Genomic DNA, 23,026 nt, shown 5'->3' on the forward strand with positions numbered 1-23,026 from the left:
TCAATTCACTGAATTTATTTTATTAAAATAAAAACTTCAAAGGTGCGACTTTGTTCTCTCAATATTTCTAATACTCATTTCATTTTTTAAAATCAATTACTCATGAGAGGAGATAAAACGATCTTGTTTTGGAGATACATTCGAATAAAATAGAGCAGGTTTCAAACTATGTTCAACCAATGCTGCAAAGGAATTATAAAAAATAATGCATCATAAATTAGATAAACTTACGGTTAATAAAAACTTTTCATCCTATATTACACTTTTAAAACAGTACGGTAACTGTTCAAATCACATAAAAAACTGTGCACCATCATTTCTCCGGATCCGGCAATGGCGCGGTATACTCCAGCTGATAGGTCTTCTTCTGGGTGATGTCCTCTATGTTCTGACTCGTACACTCACTACCTACATGACCCAGGGCGCCGCAGTTGAAACACCCCGGCGGAGTCGCTCTCGGTTGAAAGGGGCTGGAATACACAAGAGGAAAGTAAGGAAAGGTGAACGTAGGAAAATTGGTGTCAGACTGATAGGTGGGATATTGAGCTGTGAAGGTTGGTCTGTAGGCTGGGTTATAATGGAACATTGACCTGTTGGGGGGTACAGTTGCGAATGGCTGCGGTAAACTGTAAGGCACAGAGCTGTTGTTAAACGGCGGAGGTGGAGAAGTTCTATCTGGAATTATAGCTCCCGGACCAGTCACTACTGATATCACATTACTTCCTGGATTCGGCTCTTCTCTGCTGAGACCCTGGATGGCAACGGGAATCATCGAAGGGGTGCCAGGTGGTGTACTGTTAGGACTACTGGCATCGGACGAATTTGAACGATGTAACGAATTTTCTCCTTCTAAATTCAAAGCTTGCATTTGTTCAACCAAGAATGGCTGGGCTTTTGATAGACATGTAGGAAAACGGATACCGTTTGGTTGACCAGGCAAAGACCACAATCTATCAGCCAGATGATTATGTCCTCCTGGGACTATCTGTAAAGTAATAACAATAATTATAATAGCATTCATTGTCCAAAAGGTAAAACCTGAATGATCACATTTATACGGCATATTGAAGGCAGAATTCTATTAACTGATGCTACTAAATCCCATGTTAATAACTGTGTAAACACTCTAATGATATCAAATGATTACTACCTGGGCTGAGAAGTCTCTGTCCCAACACATAGATGGCGCGATGTGTTAGGTCTGTTTTTCAGTTAGTAGTAACCTTCAAAAAGAAGCTGTTGGAATTTCATAATATTCTACAGTTGCCGTAGTGAGTCATAGCCGGTGAGAAGCCCCTCCCTCCCGAATTTGCCTATACATAAACTGCTTTTTATATATCTACAAGAAACCAAATGGTATTTTGATATCCATTTATTGTTTACCCCTTAATCCGTACTATGCAAACAAAAGTTTCTATTCCTTTTTTCCCAAACTTTACGCAGATATGATTTATCCCACTGGCAAAGACTCAGTCCGGTAGCTGTACTACAGTACAGTGGGCAGTAACACCAAAAAACATAAAAAAACAAAAATTCGTTTTGAATGATCGAAAAGTGGAGTTGCGTGAATTAGCCGACATTGTAAATATATACAAAAGAACGTGTTGGCTTTTTATTGAAGAGTATTTGACTATGAGAAAGCTCTGTTAAAAGTGAGTGCCGCGCGAGCTTATTGTTGACCAGAAACAAGAATGTCTTTGTAATTCTGAGTAGTGTTTGACCATCTTGAAACATAACAAACCGGAATTTTTGCGTCGATATGTGAAACTTCACTCCGGAATCAAAACAATCGTCATCTGAGTGGAGAGCAACTGGTTAACCTCGTCCAAAGCGCCCGAAAGCACAACAATCGGCTTGAAAGGTTATGGCCTCGGTATTTTGGGATGTTATTGGGTGTTATTGGAACGTTTGAAGGACAAAATTGCAGAAAAACGACAGCATTATGGCAAAGAAAAAAATTCTGTTTCATCAAAACAACGCACCGTGTCACAAGACAATCAAAACAATAGCAAAACTACTAAAAAAATGCTCACCGGTAAGAAATTTCGCTCGAAATCTAGAAATATTCATCTCTCCCAACTACCTACACCGTAGGTACTGGTAAATGCCTACCGGAAAAAACTACTTCCCCGGCTACCACCACACTGGATATTGAATTATATCCGTCAGACAGTTATGCAAGATACCTAACAGAGATTAGTTGTTTTTCGGCGTAAGTAGTTGTTTTCTTCTTCCTTATTCTTTGTATATCATAATGTCCCGTTTTGCCAAATAGGCTAACGCAAATAATTCTTGAGAAAAAAAATGTAATGACAGCTCGATAATAGTTATAGAGGAAAGAAAATACTGTCCTCATTACGGGCAAAATTTCCAAGTTATAGCAGGTGAAAATCGGTGAATGTTGTAGGTGGAATATGGTTTTTCATGATTTTCTCCGAAAAAAGTCGTATACCAACACCATTTTTTTGTTGCTTACATTTTTTCTCCTACAAAAATAATTTATTTCACACGATGTTTGTTGGCAACTTTCCTTTTTGTGTTCTTAAAATGCTGTCATCATTTTGATTCGAAATATTCAGTGTAATGAAACTTCTTAATAAATATATTATAGAACATACAAATCAATTAACAGAATTTAAGAGGAAAGACAGAAAAAAAAAACACCTCATAAATGCTGCTTCATTCTCTCCTGTTCATAAAAGAGGAAATATGCCTCCTCACTCACAAGCGAATTAGGTGAAATCGTTGTATTCATGCCATGTGCCACTATATGGGTGTCTGTAATATGCTGTGTAATGCCCGTTGTAAGTAGTCCCACTGTGATTCGAAAGTGCATATAGATTATAACGACAAGGGGTCACATTGTCTGCTGCATAATTGCTCATATCTAATCCTTCTGAAGAAAAGTCGATGACAACATTCAATTTGTCTCTGAATCTTTCTGTTGGAGAGAATCTTTTTAAATGAATTACTAAAATATGGGGAAATTTATGGATTGATAGGGACTTTGTGCATTTTCTTCTTTCCTTGTACCTCGAACACGTTGGTTTTTCATATCCATCCAGAGTTTCCTCTCTTGTGAAGAAATCCAAGCATTGTGACAAACTCAATTGGTCAGTTCTTTGTGGTATGGGGAGAGACAAATCCCAGAAAGGATCGAAGGTTACTGAAGAGTGTCCACAGTGTATGCACTTCATAGTGGATTTTAATTGACCAACGAAATTGTCTACAATTTTAGAGTTGTTCTTGTTTAAATATCTCAGCCAGGACTCTTGCGCTTTTCCCCTGTCACTAAAATTTTCATCAATCTCCGTTAAGATCGGTTTAGGTTTCTCAGTAATTCTATTGAGGTCCTCATGTAAACCTTCTAAAAGATATCGAAGGAATTCCTAGGCGTCTTGATGGCCAGATTCCATGAATCGAGGGGCAAATTTTTGAATCTGCCTTTTCAAGTAAGCAGTGTTTATTACTTTATCAGATGAATCTTCTGACCACAATTCGTTGATAACTTCTGCGAACGCTTTGATTAAAGCACCTTTCATAGTAGAAATACTAGTATTGATATCTTCCATGTATCATTTTTTAAATATTCCACAAACCATCTCGTGTTTGATAAACATTGGATTACACTGTTCATGAAACAGGTGTTTCCAATATTTTTCAACCCATTAAACCCAAGAGTTCTGACTGAAAAATGTATCACTGAACTAGTGTTGTAACTGTTGATTCTACGTTTGCCACTGCTATCTTCTTCTGAGTAATTACATATTGGATGGTTCGTCCTTTCACTGGATCAGTGTGATAAGGGATTCGAAGCTGAACTGTTCAAAACTGAATTGGAAATGGCAGACTTATTGAATTTGGTAGAAGAAGATAATTCTAGAACTTGATCACATTTCTCAGTGTCTTCAGGTTTTATGAAGAAACAATATCTCGTCGTGACTAGGATATGAATATGATTTGGAAACAACGGGATGAAGAAAATTTCATCAAGTGAATGTGACGATGGAATGGTGCCAAAAACAGAGACTGAATTACCACGCTGTATAGCTAAACTAATTTTTTGGATCAGAAAGGTGATACATATTGTATTTTGATGTTGAACTTGAAAAACAAATAGCTAGTAGTTAAACACCCATGTGCTGAAAAGACTTTTAAAATTATTGTTTCAAGAAATTTGTTCGTTTCAATAAATATTTAATCCACTGTGTCTTGGTATATAGTGATCCATAGATACATTGATGCTGTTGATTTTTGTCCAAATTTAAATTTTTTGCCTCTTTTCAGCTCATTACTAAAGCTTTTGGTCAATTTTTCTCTACGAATTCAAATTGATCCAAAGCGCTGCAAAAACAAGCCTAAAAATTTACCAGGCATTCGGCAATGATGATGTTAATGATGGCACTTGTTCGCCCCGAAGTGGTCGACCAACAGTAATCCAGGCCGAGGATTTGAGAACCCTGGTGGAGTCTGACCAATCACGAACAGTAACGAAAGAACTGGGCGTCGCTTCCATGCGGTTTTTGAAGGTTTGAAACGTATTGGAGAGGTCAAAAAGCTGTAAAAGTAGGCGCCCCACGATTTCAACAATCGACAAAAATTGTCACGTTCCGAGGTTTGTTTTTCTTTGCTTTTGAGCAACCAAAACGAAAATTTTTTAGATCGGATCGTCACATGCGATGAAAAGTAAATTCTCTACGACAACAGATGTTCAGGACAGTGGTTGGATGAGCCACCCAGGCAGGGCCTTCATGTGGTTTGTAGGAGCCCAAGGCAAAACCCGTATTTTTGTCCGTTCCAGTTTTGGTTCGGGGGGGAGGGGGAATAATACCCTAGCTCTTTAGAGTCATTCCACTATCCACCGCCGATGGACATGCCGTATTCCGAACTGGAAAAAACGGCAGCTTTTATAAATAACAGCATCACGGCCCTGGCCCAAGGCGACCGCCTCGGCCGCCACACCCACGCCATTGCCGTGCACCCAGGCACTTTCCAAAGGCGAATACAGACAAAAAACAAGACCATGGTTACTGTATGGTGGTCGGCGGCTGATATGATTCACTATAATTTTCTGCAACCGAGCAACAGCAGAGTCCTATTGTGATGAAATCGACGAAATGTACCGAAAATTGCATCAGCAGCAGCCGGCAATGGTCAACAGAAGAGGTCCGATCCTGTTCCACGACAATGCCCATCCGCACGTTTCACAAATCACCGCCCGAAAATTAAACGAATTGAGCTTCGAAGTTCTGCCTCAGCCACCATACTTCCCAGACCTCTCGCCAACCGACTCCCATCTTTTCAAACCCTTCGATAACTTTCTCACGGTAGAACCTTCGCCAATCAGGACCAAACAAAAACGGTTCTCGTCTACTACAGTTTAAAGGCCCTCACAGACGTCGTTCTTTTTCGACAGGATTACCCGACGTGCAAAACTGTTCGGACAATCACGGTTTTAGCAATAAAAGTTAAATATGCTAAGAGAACGCGCTCTAAATGGGCAAAAGAGTGGTTTCTAAAAAGGAAACAATTCTTTCACGTTAACTTATTGGAGGAATTGCAGTTAGAAACAGGTGATTGGTTTAATTATCTGAGAATGGATGAAGACACGTACCTAGAACTATTTAGGTTAGTAACGCCTATAATCAAGAAAGAGGACACTCTCATGAGACAAAGTATAACCCCCCATGAACGAATGTCAGCCACTTTGAGACTTATCGCTACAGGAAGAAGCTACGAAGATTTGAAATTTTCAGCGATAATATCTCAAGCTTTGGGACATATCATACCCGAAACCTGTAGAGCTATATACCATGTTTAAAAAAAAAGATGTTCTTCGAATCGTGTCAATTCTCATTTTCACCATGTCTATTGTAGCCAATGAATCAATTTCCGTTAGCTTGGTTAACATACCTTTGTACGCCTTATTCTTTTTATCTCTGTCAGCATACTCGCTCGATTTGACTTTACAGGGACATGGAAAGTTTCTTTACATTTCAATAAATTCCGTCATAAATTGTTTACTGCATTGCCTCAAATCACTCATTTTATATACACTGAATATGCACATTACTGCAATCTACTTCGTGACTAACGGTCTGCCTGCCACATACGGGCCGACTTGAACGATCCCGTTCAAAACCGTCATGAAAAATCAGATCAAAACAGATGATTTGGAACGCTGGTAATCACGACGGTTTTCTGCCACACACCGACCGTTATCCCCGATCAGTTTTGAACGTCGGGTAATCCTGTCGAAAAAGAACGTCTGTGGGGGCCTTAAAGTAGACTTAGAGAAGGTTGTCGCGGGTATCAAGGTAGGAATCTTCCACCTTGACTATCCGACTACCTCATTGACGATGAAACAGCAGAGCATTTACTTTGTCCCTGCCCCGCTGGGGACCGAATCAGGTTTTTATAGTTCGGCAGAGCCGTACCATCTGACTTGAAAGACCACTAATCATACAAACTAATCGGCTTCGTTAGGAAACTGGGTTTATTTGGTCGAGTGTGAATAGGTGTAAGCCACAATAATCGTTGAGGTGGAGGGTTGAATAGACCCACTCACTTTGGACCTAACCTAACCTAACCTTCCAAACACTATGTATATTTGCTTAAAACGTATACTCATTGAAAGTTAGTAGAAGGCTTGGCAAAAATGGTTTGTCAAATTATCGTAAAAATGGCAAAAGCTAAATGTCACAAATGTGCGGAAAAATGTGGCAAAGGAAAAGTACCACACGACGTTCTACTGAAATTAGATCGAGCATTCAAGGACTTCCAGAAAACCGACTCGAAATCTCTTCTGAAGAAATATTTGACCCAGGAAATATTCGATAAAATCAAAACGAAGAAAACCTCTTTCGGATCTACCCTTCTAGATTGTGTTCAATCAGGTTTCGAGAACCCAGACTCGGGAATTGGTATATACGCAGCGGATCCTGAAACTTACACCATTTTCGAAGATATCTTCAACCCTATAATCGAAGACTATCATGTCGGATTCAAAAAATTCAGCAAACATCCCACCACGGACTGGGGTTCCATTAAAGACGTCGGCAACGTAGACCCGAAAGGCGAATTCGTCGTGTCGACAAGAGTGAGGTGCTGCAGATCGCTGGAAGGGTTTCCCTTCAACCCTTGCCTTACCCAAAACCAGTACACGGAAATCGAATCAAAGATGACCAACGCCTTATCAAGCTTGAAGGGAAACCTGAAAGGAAACTATTACCCCCTAACAGGAATGACGAAAGACATCCAACAAAAACTCATCGACGACCACTTTCTGTTTAAGGAAGGGGACAGATTTCTGCAGTCTGCCAACGCTTGCAGGTTCTGGCCGACCGGGAGAGGTATTTTCCACAACGAAGATAAGACGTTTCTGGTTTGGATAAACGAGGAGGATCACGTGCGTATTATATCCTTGCAAAAGGGCGGCGATTTGGGACAGGTGTACCAGAGATTTGTATCGGCCGTTACCGAAATCGAAAATAAAGTTACTTTCATGAAAAACGACCGTCTCGGATATTTGACGTTTTGTCCCACCAACCTCGGAACAACTATAAGAGCCTCTGTGCATATCAAGGTACCGAAGCTAGCAAAGGACATGGCAAAGTTGAACGAACTTGCAGAGAAATATCATCTACAGGTTCGTGGAACGAGGGGAGAACATAGTGAGGCGGAAGATGGAATTTATGATATATCAAATAAAAGACGGTTGGGACTCACCGAATATGAAGTTATCAAAGAAATGTATGACGGAATTGTGGAAATTATCAAACTCGAAAAAGGGAAAACCTGAAATTAATGCATCGCAACCACAAATTGATTTCATTATAACTTTCGCAAAGTAATAAATATTTCTGTACAAATACTTTTTGTTGTTTCTTGTTAAGGAAAACCTACACCTAAGAAGCCCTCTTACAAAAGTAACACATGGGCTGAAAAGTCCCGGGCCTAAGAAAGACAACGCGTTTTTTTTTGTTCACAATTGGCACTTTTGTAAAACTTTTATGTAGATTTTTTATGTTTCCTGGTGTTACTGCCTAATATGGACGTCCACTGCGTTCTGCATTATCGGTGTCTCTACAACCGCGTTTGAAGTCAGCAAACTAACGTTCAATTGTTGTTTCTACTGGAGCGGAGTACTTATAACACTTTTCAAGCTATTGCTTCGCTTGAACGGTATTTTTTCCCATCAAGAAGCAGTGTAAAATTCAAACACAAAATTGTTTTTGATCCATTGTTTTGAAAATAACAAAAGTAGTGTCACTCTTAGCACAACTCACAAATTTATGGGTAGAATATCATGAAATGTCAACATCTTTCTTTTGAAGGTTAGCACTAACTAAAAAAGCGGCGAATGCAATGACACTAACGCCATCTATGTGTTAGGCCGGATACTTTTCAGCCCATGTAGTAAATAGCCTCAGCCCGTAGAGATCCTGGTACAGTCTGGATATTATGTTCTATGACAGACTCTTTCCTCAAGGCCCTAGACAATCAAGAAGTAGTCTCACCCTTTTGGATAAGTCGAAGTCTCTTGATACTGTAAACCTTGACTGTCTAATCGCCAAACTCCATTACAATGGGTTTAATGGATGAATTTTAGACTGGCTTGAAGCCAATCACAATTCATCAGTGTATATGACCTACTAAAGCTTCGGACAACCGAATTGTCAATAATGGCGTACCCCAGGGTTCGATACTCGCTCCACTCTGCTATTTTTACATCTGACTCGCAGAAGGTACTGGAATACTGAAATATGCATATGTTTGCCGACGACTTCTCCCTCTACTTAAACCTTCAGTCTTGTCAAAAACAGCCCGAAAAATTCATCAGGCATTTGGCAATGATAATGTTAATGAACGCTGTCCACGAATTTCTTTCTTTTTATTACATTTTGTAAGTCCGGCAACAACGCCAACGACAGTGTGTTGGTATGTAGTGATGCTAGAGCGACGAGACAGAATTCATTTGAATGTCGAGTGTAATACAGTGTATTTTAGTTATGCATTCGTTTTATTCAATCAAAATTATCAATTAAATTAGCTCAGATTATACAGTCCACTTTATTGAAGAGTACAACACAAGTACAGAATCCTTCAAACGCACTGTTCGACGCTGGTTTGCGGATTATCGTTCTGGAGTTGAGCCCCGAAGTGGTCGACCTACAGTAATCCAGGACGAGGATTCGAGGACCCTGACCCATCAGAAACGGTGGAATGTGGAATGGCTGAAGAACTGGGCGTTAGCTCCCATGCGGTTTTTGATGGTTTGAAACATATTGGAAAGGTCTCAAAGCTCACAAAGAGTGTGTCCGACGATTTGAACGATCGACAGAAAAATTGTTACGTTTTAAGGTCTGTTCTTCTTTGCTTTAACGCCAAGTTTCGTCAAATGAACACCTTCATGAACAATTATTTTGCAGAGAAAAACGCCGTGTATTATTTGAAAAAAGACTATGTTGAGAAATTAAAAAAGAATCTGAAAAAATATCTTGTATCTTTGTTAGGTCGGAAACTTTTCATACCACCCTTGTAGCTCTAATCTTTATTAATGTAGGGTTACCAAATAAATAGAGGAATATGTTGTATTTTATACCAAATAGGTACTACCTCTGACCTTTAATAATGAATCTATCTATTGAACAGAACAACACGAAACACTGAGTGAAAATGATACATACCCTTACCGGATCATCTTCTGGAGTTGAATTGAAGGCCCCTAGAGCAGCAGCAGCACCCTGAGGGAGCTGGTCTATTGGAGGAGGAGGAGGGGGAGCCACCGGAATTGGTAAAATATCTACATTAGATGGTGGAGCCCCACTCAAGGGAGGAGGAGGTATGCTGGGCGGAGGGGCGTTTAGGGGATGCTGAAATAAAATTAAGAGTTAGGTAGTATTAATACATTCAAAATACATCTACAAACATCTGAAACTTTTTCAACGCATAAGCATCTGCCTCCCTAGGACCAAATATCAAAATATTCCGTATTGTGAGTAATTGAAATACATGATTATTGATTTGAATTCATAATGTTATAAATACCTGCAGGAGGTTCTGACTTGGAGGAGGAGGTCTTGACGTATTTGTTCTGTGCGGTGAGGTGCTCCTACTTTGACAGGGCGATGCTGTCTGACTGACTAGGGGCGAAATGCTGGGAGCAGGAAAAGGGATCACCTGAAAAGTAATTGTCTTTGCACTCAGCTTTTATTCATTTATTTACCAATATAGGGGGGTTACAAACATATTAATTAATCTAATAGAGAACCCACTTCACAAATTAACCAAAAGAAAAAACATTTATTTAAGAAGAAAAAATAATAACAAAAATATATAGAAATGAAAATGCAAAAAAATAAAATAAAAAAAAAAAACGAAATGAATAGAAATGAAAATGCAAAAAGGGAAAAAAGAGAAAATTTCAATGGCTGAGCTACTAATAATCAATGTTACTTTCAAATAGATTTTCATTAAAATAGTCTGGCTAATTAGTTCTTCCAAAGCCAAAACATTCAAGCCACACACGCACAATTTACCAATATGGGGGTTACAAACAGATTAACAAATCCAATAGAGAACTGACTTGACAAATTAACAAAAAGAAAAAGCACTTATTTAAAAAGAAAAAAGGAAAATAAATAGAAATGAAAATGCAAAACGAAAAACAACAAAAATAAACAGAAATCAAAATGCAAAAAGAAAAAAAAGGGGGGAAAAGATAAAATAGTCAATGTTTGAGCAACTAATCAACGTTACCCTCAAATAGATTTTTAAACCACACACACACACACACTTCATAATTTCAGTTTGAATGGGCTTTGAGAAAAAAGAATAGGAAAAAAAAATCACATTGTACAAAGGATAACATAATTATATAAGAGTGACAATGACTACACAAATGATCACAACTTGTCAGTGAAGATTTTTTCATCCTGCATTTGAAACAGTCTAAAGAGATTTGAAAATATTGAATATTGTTGAAGGTTTTGAGCATTCTATAAACTGGTGAATTTTGGACAGCAATTGTCCATAAATATATGCTATATATATATATATATATATATATATATATATATATATAGCAGTTGTCGGTTGATTGGTCAAACCACCAACACTAACATAAAAACTTGGCAAGTTGACTTGGGTGTCACACCAATAGGTGGTTCCACTTATGTTTCGCTTGCGTTTACGCAGCTATTTTTATCAAGTACTTTCTTGGTTTTTTCTCATTTTGTCTTCAATCGAGGACCGCCTGCCCGGTACTAACGATGCCCAATAGGCTGAAACAGCTGTATACCGGTGGCTCGTAAATTGAAATCAATATGGGAATAATCAAAGAGTACTTATCTATTTATTTTATATATATATATACATATATATATATATATATATATATATATATATATATATGTATGTATGTATTACCAAGAGTCAAAGAGATTATTGATGGATTTACGCCATAGTGTGAACGCAATCATTTATTATTAAATACCACTACCTAAATCTGTTTCAATGAAATTTTATAACAGAAAATATAACATTCCAGATGGAGTTGATATTACTGATGGAATAGCAATGTCACATGATGTAAAATTTTTAGGTACCATGTTAGATGAACCTTTAAATTGGGATCTGCATATTAATGGGGTTTGCAAGAAACTTAATGCAGCATTGTTCACGATTAAGCAAATGAAATTGCTTGTAGTTGAAAAAATATCTTAAGTATATATTTTGCAATGGCATATCCGCATATTTCCTTAAATATAATGTCATGGGGTTGCGGTAGATATTTCAATGGAATATTTGTTGCCCAAAAATACATTATAAGACTGATTTTTGATATGGATCATCATGATAATTGCAATTCTATTGTTGTAAGGGAAAATATATTATCAGTCCTATGCATATTATTCAAATATGTGACTTATGTAAGAAATGATCTTGCATCTTTTGAAATGAATGCTTCTACTCATAATTATCGTACACGTTATGGTGGTATGTTAACGATACCCTCCCACAAATCAAATAAATGAATAAAAATCTCCAAAGTACAATGACACCTCACTTTACAGTAATTGCCAGATTCATGTAAACCCCTTTTTCGAGAACATAAATCCTTACGGTTATTTCAATATTTATATTGGAAAAATAGGGAGAACTATAAATCTACAGCTACAGCCACATACCACACAAGGCAGTCAAATGAACTGAATCTACCCATTCCAAAAACATGTTTGGTTCAAAACTAGTTGATATATAATGGAATCAGGATATACAATAAACATCCCAATGAAATCAAAGACACTCCTTTTATCATATTCAGAAAGAAATGTACAAAAGTATTAAGTGATAAAGCATATCATGACCTACAAGAATATTTTGACGATGCCCTGTAATTTAGAATGTGTGGAAATTGCGATTGTACTGTGTGTGAAAAACATATTTTATTCGTTGTCCTAGTTCTTAGCATGTAACCTTTGCATATGTATGTATATATAGTTTATATTTTATTTTAATCATTTACATTTTATACATTTATACTTCATATCTTATACTTATGTTTATATTAATATTTATTTATGACATTGTGTTTGTAACAAGAATTTTATTTTTAAACAATAAACATATTATCAATTAATCAGGGAGTACAAATCATATAAAATCTTTAAGAATAATACAAAATATTCTTAATGAAAATTTGTTTCAATAGTTTAAAGAACTATTGGAGTGATAATTCCTGAGAATAATTCTCAATGCAATATAATAGTATGCATTTGTTTTTAAATTGTATCATTTATATATTAGGTGACGTGATTTATGTTTTCATATTTATATTTCACCTTTATTCTTTAATTTTTTATTCAAGTATGACTATTGTTTCCATTCTTTGTATGTATTACAATTATTGACTTACCATATGTACATTAAGTACTGAAAATGATTAATAAAATTATTATTATTATTGAAATGAGTTGACTCAACGGTTGAGGGGGCGAGAGATCAATCCCTTGTTATATCCAAAATTTGTGATTTAAATAAAATGTGTTTATAGCTGAATAGCGGTCAATCTTCGACGAATATTACCTCTGGGGCGCCGCAAGGAATTCCTGGTCTGTTCAATAAGGGCATCATCAAATCAAATGGTGGCTGAAAAGGTAAGTGAAGAAGGCCCGGTGGTTGGTGAAATAGCGCAGGTGCATCACCACATGAGGCTGCCACTTTAACAGGAATCGTTTGTCCCTCTAGAGGCTGTGAAAAAAAAATCAAAAATAAGCAACAGAGTAATATTAACTTGTAAATAATGGTGACAGTGGGTGGATTATGTAGTTAAACTTTCAACAGCAGGTAATTGATATTACTTCTTCAACTGTTCATTAATGATGGTGAATGAAATTGTTTGGAAAGATGGAGATAGAAAAACTAATATTTCTTGTTGGTTATTCAAAGTCTTGTGAGCTTGAAATGGGAGCAGTTTAGGGTGAGGCCCACTGAAGACTTTCACACACAAGAAATGCAGGATTTATACATAGAAAACCTTATCGGATTAGCCAAGATAAGAGGTTTGAAATTATACAGTATTATGTATATACAGTATGTATATATGTATATACATATATAAGATTAGTATAATATATTCATGACAAGTCACGAATACAAAAAAGAGTATTGGTGAATCAAAAGCTTTAATATAAATTCAATAAACTGAGGTATTTCACGAGTTGAAGAACCTGCCACGTCAATATATTCCTCAATGTAATAAAAACAGGGTCGAAGAAGCAACTTTTTATTTATATTTTGGAAGCCTTAGTGCCTTCAGGTTAAAGAAATGCAAGTTTAGTGAATTTATCTCACTAATTGTTAATTTATGCCTGGGATGGTTCAATAAATTTGCAGAAACTAATTCAAAATTATCAATGTGTGTTTTATCCATTCCATCCAAGCCACTGTTCAGATAAGCAAAATATGTCCACATTCTGCTCCACCGTAATAACGACATATATTTTAATGAATTTTCTCAACCTCGTCTTTTGATTTCAAACGCTTACCTTTTCAAATTGTTTTGACTTGTCCCAAAACAAAATCTTTAGAGAAAATTTATTAATGTAAAAGTTTGGTGTATAAATCAGCATCAGATATTTCAGTTTGTTAACCTTCACTTAAGTTTTCAGTCAAATGATATTTTTTCAATGGCCCTTGAGAGACAATCAGTTCATCAGTATTTACCTTTTGAGTGGGGTATCCAAATCCAGGGGGGTATCCAAGGGCAGTATGTTTAGAAGAAATTCGATTTTCCCTAATGTTGATTAAACTCACGAGCACTCTACTAAAAAATAACTTGTGTTCCAAACTAAATGCAGGATGGTGCAACGCCATTGTAAACAACAATAAAAATTCACTATTCAGTTGCTCATCTACTCCCTTATCTTTCACTAAGTATTCCTCTACGTGGTCTGTCCTTAGCAACTTTCGATAAAACCAGGCAGCAACATTATAGTTTCTAGATGAGAGTAGAGGTAAGTAAATTAGCACTCTGCTTCGCACTGTTTCATTGAATATTCCTTGATTGAACGACGTATCTTTGGTGAGTTTTTCCACATCGTTTGCGATGATGGTAGCAGCCCGAAAATCTTGGTATGTATGTTTACCTAGTTCTTCTATGCGCAAGCCCATGAAACGTATTTCAAATGGTAAACACATATTCAACAGCTCATATAGCACATCTATTCTTTTATGACCATCCAAGTCCTTGAACCATAATAAAACCTCGTCCTTACACACCATTTCCAGACTACATTGAAATTAATGAGAAAAGTGCTAGAAAATAGTGAATTTAAGGTTTGTTCAACATAACCTATATTCACTTACATCAAGTGCATTCAAAATCATTTCTTATTTTCATTTAGAATGAACTTTATCTTCATTCGAGGAAAACCTCCATGGGAAATCCACACTACTGCAGAAATTGAAAAAATTATAAAGCTCCAATTTCACACTGACAGAGTAATTGGACAGATGAATGCTTGATCAAGAAATTCCTTTTTTTAAATTATTATCCGATTCCATTTGTCCTATTTTTTTATTGTAAATGTTTGTTGAAAATTTAATGTTCCAATATTGTGGTAACTTGGACAGCGGACAGCGGGGGATTTTGCACGGTCTAAAAAACTTCGTGATGGCGGTAAAATATTATCAATTTAAATTATTTCTGAAATTTCTTTGAATTATTTGATTCAAAGATAAATCCATGAAATCATTTCTGAGTATTATATCGCACCCAACAAATTGTATATGAGTACAATCATTCAAATATCAACAATAATTTAGAATTTAATAGGCCTCATTCCTATATAGGAATTCGGGAAATGGATTTCATTTGGAGCACATGTATGGTTTCAGAGTTGGCTACTCTGTTTATTTCTCATCAGCGTCAGCTGTCATATTAATTGGTCCGCCTTCATTATATTCCAAAAGTAATTAGAAATGTGGGTTAGTGTTTCTGAAATCACCGCTATTGTGGTTTTATTGTGCAAAAAAAAAACAATTAGAAATGTAATACTATTTCCTGAAAACTTGTGAACCTACGTCAAAACACCAATCTATGTTTTTTGTGGTGTGAATGACAATTGACAGAAGAGGAGTTTGGATTTGCAATATTTGTAATATTTGTGAACTTCGAAACTAACAATGATAAAAGTCAACTTCTTTCTGTTCACTTCATCGAATTATTCCGTTTTCTTCAGCTGAAGTTCCATTTGTCGTGAAGTCAATGGACCAAGATCACTTCTTCAACAAAACAAAACAAATAAATGATGGATGGAAAACACTGACTTATGATGAGAAATTGAGCATTCTTTTAATCGATAATTCAATAAGTTTTTCGTTATTAAGGGTCCTCTGTGATTTACTTCTTCCTGTGACGTCATCAATCCCCAAAAGTCACTCCTGAAAAAAGCGGCCAACTTTAATAACTGTAAGATCAATTAGTTGAAAAATATATGTTCATAGTGAATAATTTTCAGTGAACGTTGAAAATAATTCAGATATTGATTAATAATACATTTTTCGTTTTATTTCAAAAGTAATCGATAATAATAATGATAAATATTACTGGAGTTATTTCCAACACAAAATCATTATTTTTAACACTTCGGCACGTGTTTCGATCACTAAGTGATCATCTTCAAGAGGAAGATGATCACTTGGTGATCGAAACACGTGACGAGGTGTTGAAAATAACGATTTGATGTTGGGAAATAACTCCAGTAATATGCATTACTACACCAAACGTTCCAAACAGTACATCATGAGTAAATAATAATACATAAATGGCGAACATTACACAGGGCAGAGTCACATCAGAAGTTCAGCAACTCTGTTAGTAAGAGCTGGTGCAGATATTCTAGCTTTAAAATATCACGGTGGCAGGAAATCAACTAATGTCGCAGAAGATTATACAGAACTATTTTACCAAAAAAAGAAGAAAAGATGTTTGATAAAATTATGTGAAATGAAGAATAGAAATCAGATTCTCTATGGAAGCGTAGGCTCGTATTGTAGCGACTGCGCCATGTTTTACACTCGTTTACTCAAGAAACATTGGTTTTCAATTGATCAACTGTTTTTAAATGATCTCAAAACAATTACATTCATATGACATAACTATTTTTGACATATCTGTGGTTATACAGTGGTTCTATTCATATAATATAATTAGCCTAGTACTACTAGACGTTACACTAGAATTACAATGTGATGAGTGGAAATATTTCAAATACAGAAGATTGTTCAAAATTCAAACACTTGTTCTACTGGTATTCATATAAGTGCTGCCCAAAACTGCATATTCAGTATTAATATAAATGATTTCAAATTATAGTTAAACGATACTTCGTATTCAATTATAGAGCGTATATTGATAAATTCGTTATTTAATAAATTGTTATTGTTATTTAATAAATTGTTATTTAATGTCATTGTCATGATTATTAGCGGTGAAATTGTAGATTTGGTGAAATTCAGTGTATATTACCTGCTACCTGATATTTTATACTAGATGACTTTTGTGTTTTGAAATGATGGAAGAAATGAGTCTATCTGAAAATCATAAAATTGAAGAAATCATTTAGCAACGATTCTCTTGTGAAAGTAACTTTGGAACGTTGTATCAACAGAGTTGAAACTTGAGAATATGAAGAAGAAATTGATAACCCTATGTGTAGTAAGTTAGGTTATATTTTGATTAAAATTTTAAATGTTATGGATCCTTCAAATGTAATTTTCATATACTTTTGAAGAGATATTGGAAATGGAAGAGTATAAGTCAGAAGATGTCAATGTAGGTGAAGTCGGTGGTCAAGCAAGTAGTGCTGGCTCCAGTAGTTACCATAATAACGGGGAGAATGTGTCATATGATCCAAAAAATGATAGAGGCCAAAACGAAAAGGTGATTAATACGTGTGAGTGAGGGGTGCCTAATTTCAGAGATGATGATTTTATTATTCCTTTCATCTTCACATGTCACAGATAAAATGACATTTTCTGCTCCATTGCTTCAGAAAATTTAGACATTTGAGACTCCGAAAAAATTACATGGCATGAGCCACCTGATGTGTCAACATCCTCAGCTACTTCTCTAATAGTGATTTGACGATTCTCCACTTTCTCAACATTTCTATCGATCGTTGTCATAGTGGTTAAGAGGGTGTTACATAATTTTGTATTGCATTAGTTTGAAACCACTTAATGGCTAAGAATGTGAGGGCGATGATGTCTTCCCTTACGAATACGCCATCTATGGGGTCGACAGAGAACCAAATCCTTGAATAACAAGAATAAACGAGATTGCAGTGAGAGACATAAGACGAATCACGGTTGAAGCTTAGCTTGAAGGATTGAGGTCACTGTCGATCCTATTGATGGCTCCTTAGTGAAGGGAGATGTTATTGCCTTGTTGTGGAATTGGCCGCGGTGGTAGTGCGCCCGACTCACGATCGGAAGACCGTGGATTCGATTCCTACCTCGACCAGATATTTTTCTCAAGAGAATTTATCTGGTTGAAGCTGGGATGATTCTGAAACTCTGTTAGGAATCACACGTTAAAAGGTAATACCTCGTTAGTCCTTAGCTCACACAAGTTTCTCAACTTCTGAGAGTTGTCGTTCATATGGGGGCGACAGCTGATTAACGGAAAAACAGATTTTAAACAGATTTTAAACTCAGGCTTGTTCTCTAAAGGCACTCGAGTCCAGCAATGCATTTGTGTTAAAATAATTAGATATGAGGGAGTGAAAGCACTAGAGGCTGACTTCCGACTAAAAGAGATCATATATCATAAGAGATCAGATTTTAATCTTGATAATATGTCAAGCATCAGGTTGAGAACCACTCAACTAGGATAGAAATAGCTGCCACTGAATTAGTGACAGAATATCTGCGTCTAGTAGTAATTATTTTATTTTTATCTGTAGTTCCTTGGACATAATTCTCACTTTACATTTACAGGATGTGGAAGTGGATCTATCAACTTTCAGAGAAAAATGGCAAAGTGAATTATCTTCTAGATCCTCAGAGGTAAAAAAATCAAGTTCTAGATCAAATAAAAATGATGGATTGACAAAAGTTGATGAAGGTGACAACATTGAAACTAGAGCTAGAAACTTATACCTCAAAGGCATTGAAATGGAAAAGTTGGGTGAAATATATGAAGCTTTACGGTACTATCGAGGAGCTGTTCAACTTGTTCCTGATATAGAATTCAAGTTGTATAATAAGTCCAAGCACAAATCTGATGATGACCTTGTCGATGTAGAAGTAAACGAAGGTGATTATTGAAATTGTTGATAGATAAGGTGGTACAAGGCTTGGCACTTGCCGCTTTTTTGATTGCTGATATTATTTTTTAACTTACTACCTTCAAAACGCAGCAAATGAAAAAAGAAATAGTTTTATAACTATTCTAACTCAAGGGGGTAAAGTGAAACCTGTTTTTCCGTCCATATGAACAATTTCATATGTGAAGGTCACCCTTATTGGAAGTAATGCAAACTTTTATAGAATCCTCTTTTTCAAAAAAATAATTGTGCTCATGAAATCACATATAAATAAAACGTGTTCATGTGTTGTACCATTCATTATATAAAATCTATTTTTCCAGAAGAACAAGCAGAGGAAGATGGTAGTGATAGCAGTAATACTGGTGATGATGATGATGATCCAATTGAAGATGGAGAATTACTACCACGGATACAAAAAAAATTCAGTCGTAAACCCACATTATGTACTCCGAAATTTGAAAGAGATGTAAGGTGCTAAGGGGTTCAATTTTGGTATCTCAATTTTTCTCTTTGTTTTCAAGACAACGCACATTAGTCAACTTCCTGTTGAAATCATTCTCTTGATTTTGAAGTGGGTTATATCTGAACATTTGGATCTGAGGTCATTAGAAAACTTTTCATCCGTCTGTAGGGGGTTCTATTTATGTGCCAGAGATCCAGAATTATGGAGATTAGCGTGTCTACGGTAAGTTTCTAAGGAATATGAGTGTGGAATTATTTCCCTTCAATTTCAAAAGACACATTTCAACAGATGATCATCTGTAACTCTTTGAAATTATCGTTCTGAGTTAATTAAGAGTTAATTGGTGTAGTTATGAAAGTGGACTGTATTTTTGTTAGGATACTTCAGGATACCCCATAAAATAGAAAATCCTTTGCAAAACGTTTACCTTTTGATGAACAATAGCTACATAGATTGATTATGATGAAAGCCAATGTGACAGTTTTCTCTCATATAACACAATAGCTCCAGAATGGCATGAAATCTAAACAGATTGATATTTAATATTATCTTATTCCAACAAGTAAAGTTATTCATTGAATTAGTTTGTTATTCATGTTAACACCAATGAACCGTATTTCAACATTCATTTGAAAAATCTTCTGTTATCTTCATGAGCTATCAATAATTTTCAGAATATGGAAATTTAATTGTGGTTCATCTCCCGATAATTATAAATCATGGCGAACTATGTTCATTGAAAGACCAAGAGTACTATTTGATGGTTGTTACATAAGCAAGACCACCTATATTCGAAATGGGGAAAATGTATTCCAGGATCAGTTTTATCGTCCTTGGTATTTGGTTGCTTACTACAGATATTTAAGGTAAGATAGTCAATTTGATTAAACAAATCCAGTACAGAAAAGAACTATTAGTTTCTGTGGTTGTTATTATTATTTCAGATTCTTTATAACTAAAATTCGAAACTGGCATACTAACCATGACTGTAGTCAACCCCACAAATTCTTCAAAAGGGTTTGTTTTTTTTCATTTTTGGATTTTCATTTCAATTGTTCATGATATGTTTTCTGTTTATTTTATAGATGCAAAAAGCTAATAGGGTACTCAAAAGTTTATTATATATTGGAAAATTATTGAATTGTTGTTTTGGCGCTGCCAACGTGTCGGGCCCCACGTTGGGCGCCGAATTTTTGTGCCGTTTTCTTACTCTTTTCTTGATTCAGAGCAAGAAAGTTGTATTTGTGCCCAGTTGCAATGACTATCTCTTGATTTGCGGAGGCAAGAGCGCAGGACAGTTCTTGATTTTTGTATAGAAATTCAATTATAAGTGCTGAAAAGAGTTATCAAGTTAAAAGCTCTTATTCGGACGTCATCTGCAGAAGTTTCCAGAAGTATAGTTCCCCTTTCAAATACTTGTCACTGTAGACCAACTGAGGTACACAGGGATAGGAGACACTTCAAGCACGCCAATAAAACAAGGAATACGGTTTACTTGAGTTTGCTTCCCTAAGATTGAAATGAATAAATGAACAAAAATAATCAATATTTGAATTTGAACTGTCACTATAAAAAGAAATTAGGCTGACAAAGTTATGAAATTTTCTATACTTTCCAATGATTGCTTCAATAGGAAAAGTAACAAAATGCGGAATCTTACCCTAAAATTTAATGCACCAAACCTTGCAACTTCTGATTGATATCCAGTTTTCCACAAACCATCAAGGAAACTCCAGTCTTTGGTTGGCATTTCTCTAATTATACTTTTGATTCTTAAGATCCGGGATTCTGGCAGTCTCTAGCAGTAGCCATCTTGGATCTATGTGTTATAGTGCAGCTAGGCACCTCAGAGAGATCTCCCCCCCTGCGTACAATAAAACCTCTGAATATTCACCGTATTCCACGTTAGACAAGTTTTCAACTTGCAGTAGTAACCTTGGACCCATGAGTTATAGTGCAGCTACACTCGTCAGAGACGATTCCCCCCCCTCCCGCGTACAATGAAACCTCTGAATATTCACCGTATTCCACGTTCGTCGATTTTCCAACTTTTTAATGTCCTCGTTTTGTCCATTTTTGTTTATACAGTTTTTCTCATTCTCCATTCTCCCTTCGGCGCAGTAAACCAGAAAAGATTTTATACTTGTATGCTTCTATCTGGCAGAAGTATAATACCAAAAAAAATTAACATAGAATCGGTATTGATTCAAAGTTCAGGCAATGCTACCACGAGAGTCATCCGCCACTTCAAGCATATACACAGGACAGTCCATAGATTCTAATTATGACATTACTAAAAGTAGATATCTGTCTGTACCTCATTTCTCACTCTACGTTATACTGCACCATGAAAATGAACTCTATGTACTTGTTGATGTTAATTTGTACACCTAACTGTGAAATGAATAAAAATAATTAATATAAACATGAATAGGTGTCAGTAGTATTCTGAGCAGCATTCTGATTATGATTTATTTGGAGTACTGCTGGCAGACTGCTCAGAAGAATCACAGATCTGTGAAAACAGAAATTTGAATAATTGGTTTGTTACAATCTAAAAATTAAAATTGGCAAGAAGAGTTTGTTTGTGTTCAGATTGCGTCGCAAATAGTGTAAAATGAAATGTTACAACATATTTAGTCATCCCTGATCAAAAATGTATATCCCTTATCTGAAAGTAGTATGTTCATTCATGATTTTTATTTTAGGTTCTTTCCTGATGGCACAGTGTTGATGCTAACATCATCAGATGAACCAGTGCAGTGTATTAATTTGATGAAATCGAAAATTGCTCGTCATCCTGTAATGACAGGGTTTTATAGACTCAAAAACGAAACTGTGACAATAGTAGTTCAGAAGCAGGATAATAAAATATCGCCTCAAGGGATGAAAAAAATGATGAAACTCAAATCAGAACAAACTCATCATCTGGTATGTATCGACATTTCTTAAGTCTTCAGTGAAAATTGCGGCAAGAGCCGCTTCGAGAATCACCACTATTTACTCAATTTTTGCAGGAATTTCAAATAAAGGCAAGAAGAAGGAAACATATTCAGTTGACTTGGAGTCGTCACTCTGTATTTACTAAATCGAAAAAAGGCGATGAGAGTACATGCAGCTTTGAACTTAATGATAACCGATATCCTCCGTTAATATTTTCCCGAGTGAAAAGTTTCACAGCAACCACTGAGAGTCCTCTCTCCTAAGGAGCATACGTAATGTTACAAGGAAGTAACTGAGCATATTAGTGAAATTGAAAATATTTCAATATTGTTGACTTTGACTTTTGCCGTGGTCTGTAGGTTTTTACGCCTGACGTTTCGTATACTACTGCGGCAGACATCAGAGGCGATGTTGTAGCTAGAGTTGGTGCTAGAGTTGTTGTTCCCGTTGGCTCCAACGCAGAACGAACGGAAACAACGCAGTTTTCACGGCCAAAAAACCCGAAAATAGCTACACACACTTATCACAGGGCATGAAAGTACACATTATTGGATTTCAAGAAACTGAAAAACTATGAATTTTCATTTCATTTTTTTGATACAGTGAACGATCATACATATTTTCGATTTTACTGATGTGTCTCAAAATATGTGATAGTGTATATATATATTTTATCGAAATGTCAAGGTTTGTTAAAACATTTTTGCAAATAATAATAAGTTTATATAATATGTTTTCAATTCACATGTAATATAGCATTATTTCATGAAATAGTAACAAA

General features: G+C 36.0%; 3 protein-coding genes across 6 annotated transcripts; 2 read left to right on the plus strand and 1 right to left on the minus strand.

Moving 5' to 3' along the window:
* Positions 1-107: 107 nt before the first annotated feature.
* Positions 108-15,243, minus strand: LOC111507375 (uncharacterized). 2 transcript variants are annotated; one of them, XM_023162675.2, is made up of 7 exons: positions 14,872-15,243; positions 14,230-14,820; positions 13,090-13,254; positions 10,051-10,182; positions 9,690-9,875; positions 591-985; positions 108-470 (listed from the first exon to the last, which is right to left on the minus strand). In XM_023162675.2, exons 2-7 carry the CDS (start codon positions 14,785-14,787, stop codon positions 314-316), a joined length of 1,593 nt encoding a protein of 530 aa, XP_023018443.1. In that variant the 5' UTR covers positions 14,788-14,820; positions 14,872-15,243; the 3' UTR covers positions 108-313. The 2 variants fall into 2 exon arrangements, with proteins under 2 accessions (XP_023018443.1, XP_023018442.1); XM_023162674.2 differs by having other exon boundaries at positions 108-985; positions 14,872-15,239.
* Positions 6,647-7,873, plus strand: LOC111507376 (arginine kinase-like). The gene has a single exon (XM_074174954.1). The coding sequence runs from the start codon at positions 6,659-6,661 to the stop codon at positions 7,799-7,801; it is 1,143 nt and encodes a 380-aa protein (XP_074031055.1). The 5' UTR covers positions 6,647-6,658; the 3' UTR covers positions 7,802-7,873.
* A 1,776-nt stretch (positions 15,244-17,019) lies between the features above and the next one.
* Positions 17,020-23,026, plus strand: LOC111507374 (F-box only protein 9). Of its 3 annotated transcripts, none has more exons than XM_023162672.2 (7): positions 17,020-17,224; positions 18,508-18,826; positions 19,160-19,305; positions 19,361-19,524; positions 19,977-20,168; positions 22,011-22,233; positions 22,320-23,026. In XM_023162672.2, exons 1-7 carry the CDS (start codon positions 17,195-17,197, stop codon positions 22,506-22,508), a joined length of 1,263 nt encoding a protein of 420 aa, XP_023018440.2. In that variant the 5' UTR covers positions 17,020-17,194; the 3' UTR covers positions 22,509-23,026. The 3 variants fall into 3 exon arrangements, with proteins under 3 accessions (XP_023018440.2, XP_074031056.1, XP_074031057.1); XM_074174955.1 differs by lacking the exon at positions 17,020-17,224 and adding an exon at positions 17,231-17,449; XM_074174956.1 differs by lacking the exon at positions 17,020-17,224 and adding an exon at positions 17,231-17,449 and having other exon boundaries at positions 19,163-19,305.

The sequence above is a fragment of the Leptinotarsa decemlineata genome, unplaced genomic scaffold (assembly GCF_025532065.1).
Source record: "Leptinotarsa decemlineata unplaced genomic scaffold, Ldec_3_MD MMD2_tig00000882_RagTag_RagTag, whole genome shotgun sequence".
Taxonomy (NCBI): Eukaryota; Metazoa; Arthropoda; class Insecta; order Coleoptera; family Chrysomelidae; genus Leptinotarsa; species Leptinotarsa decemlineata.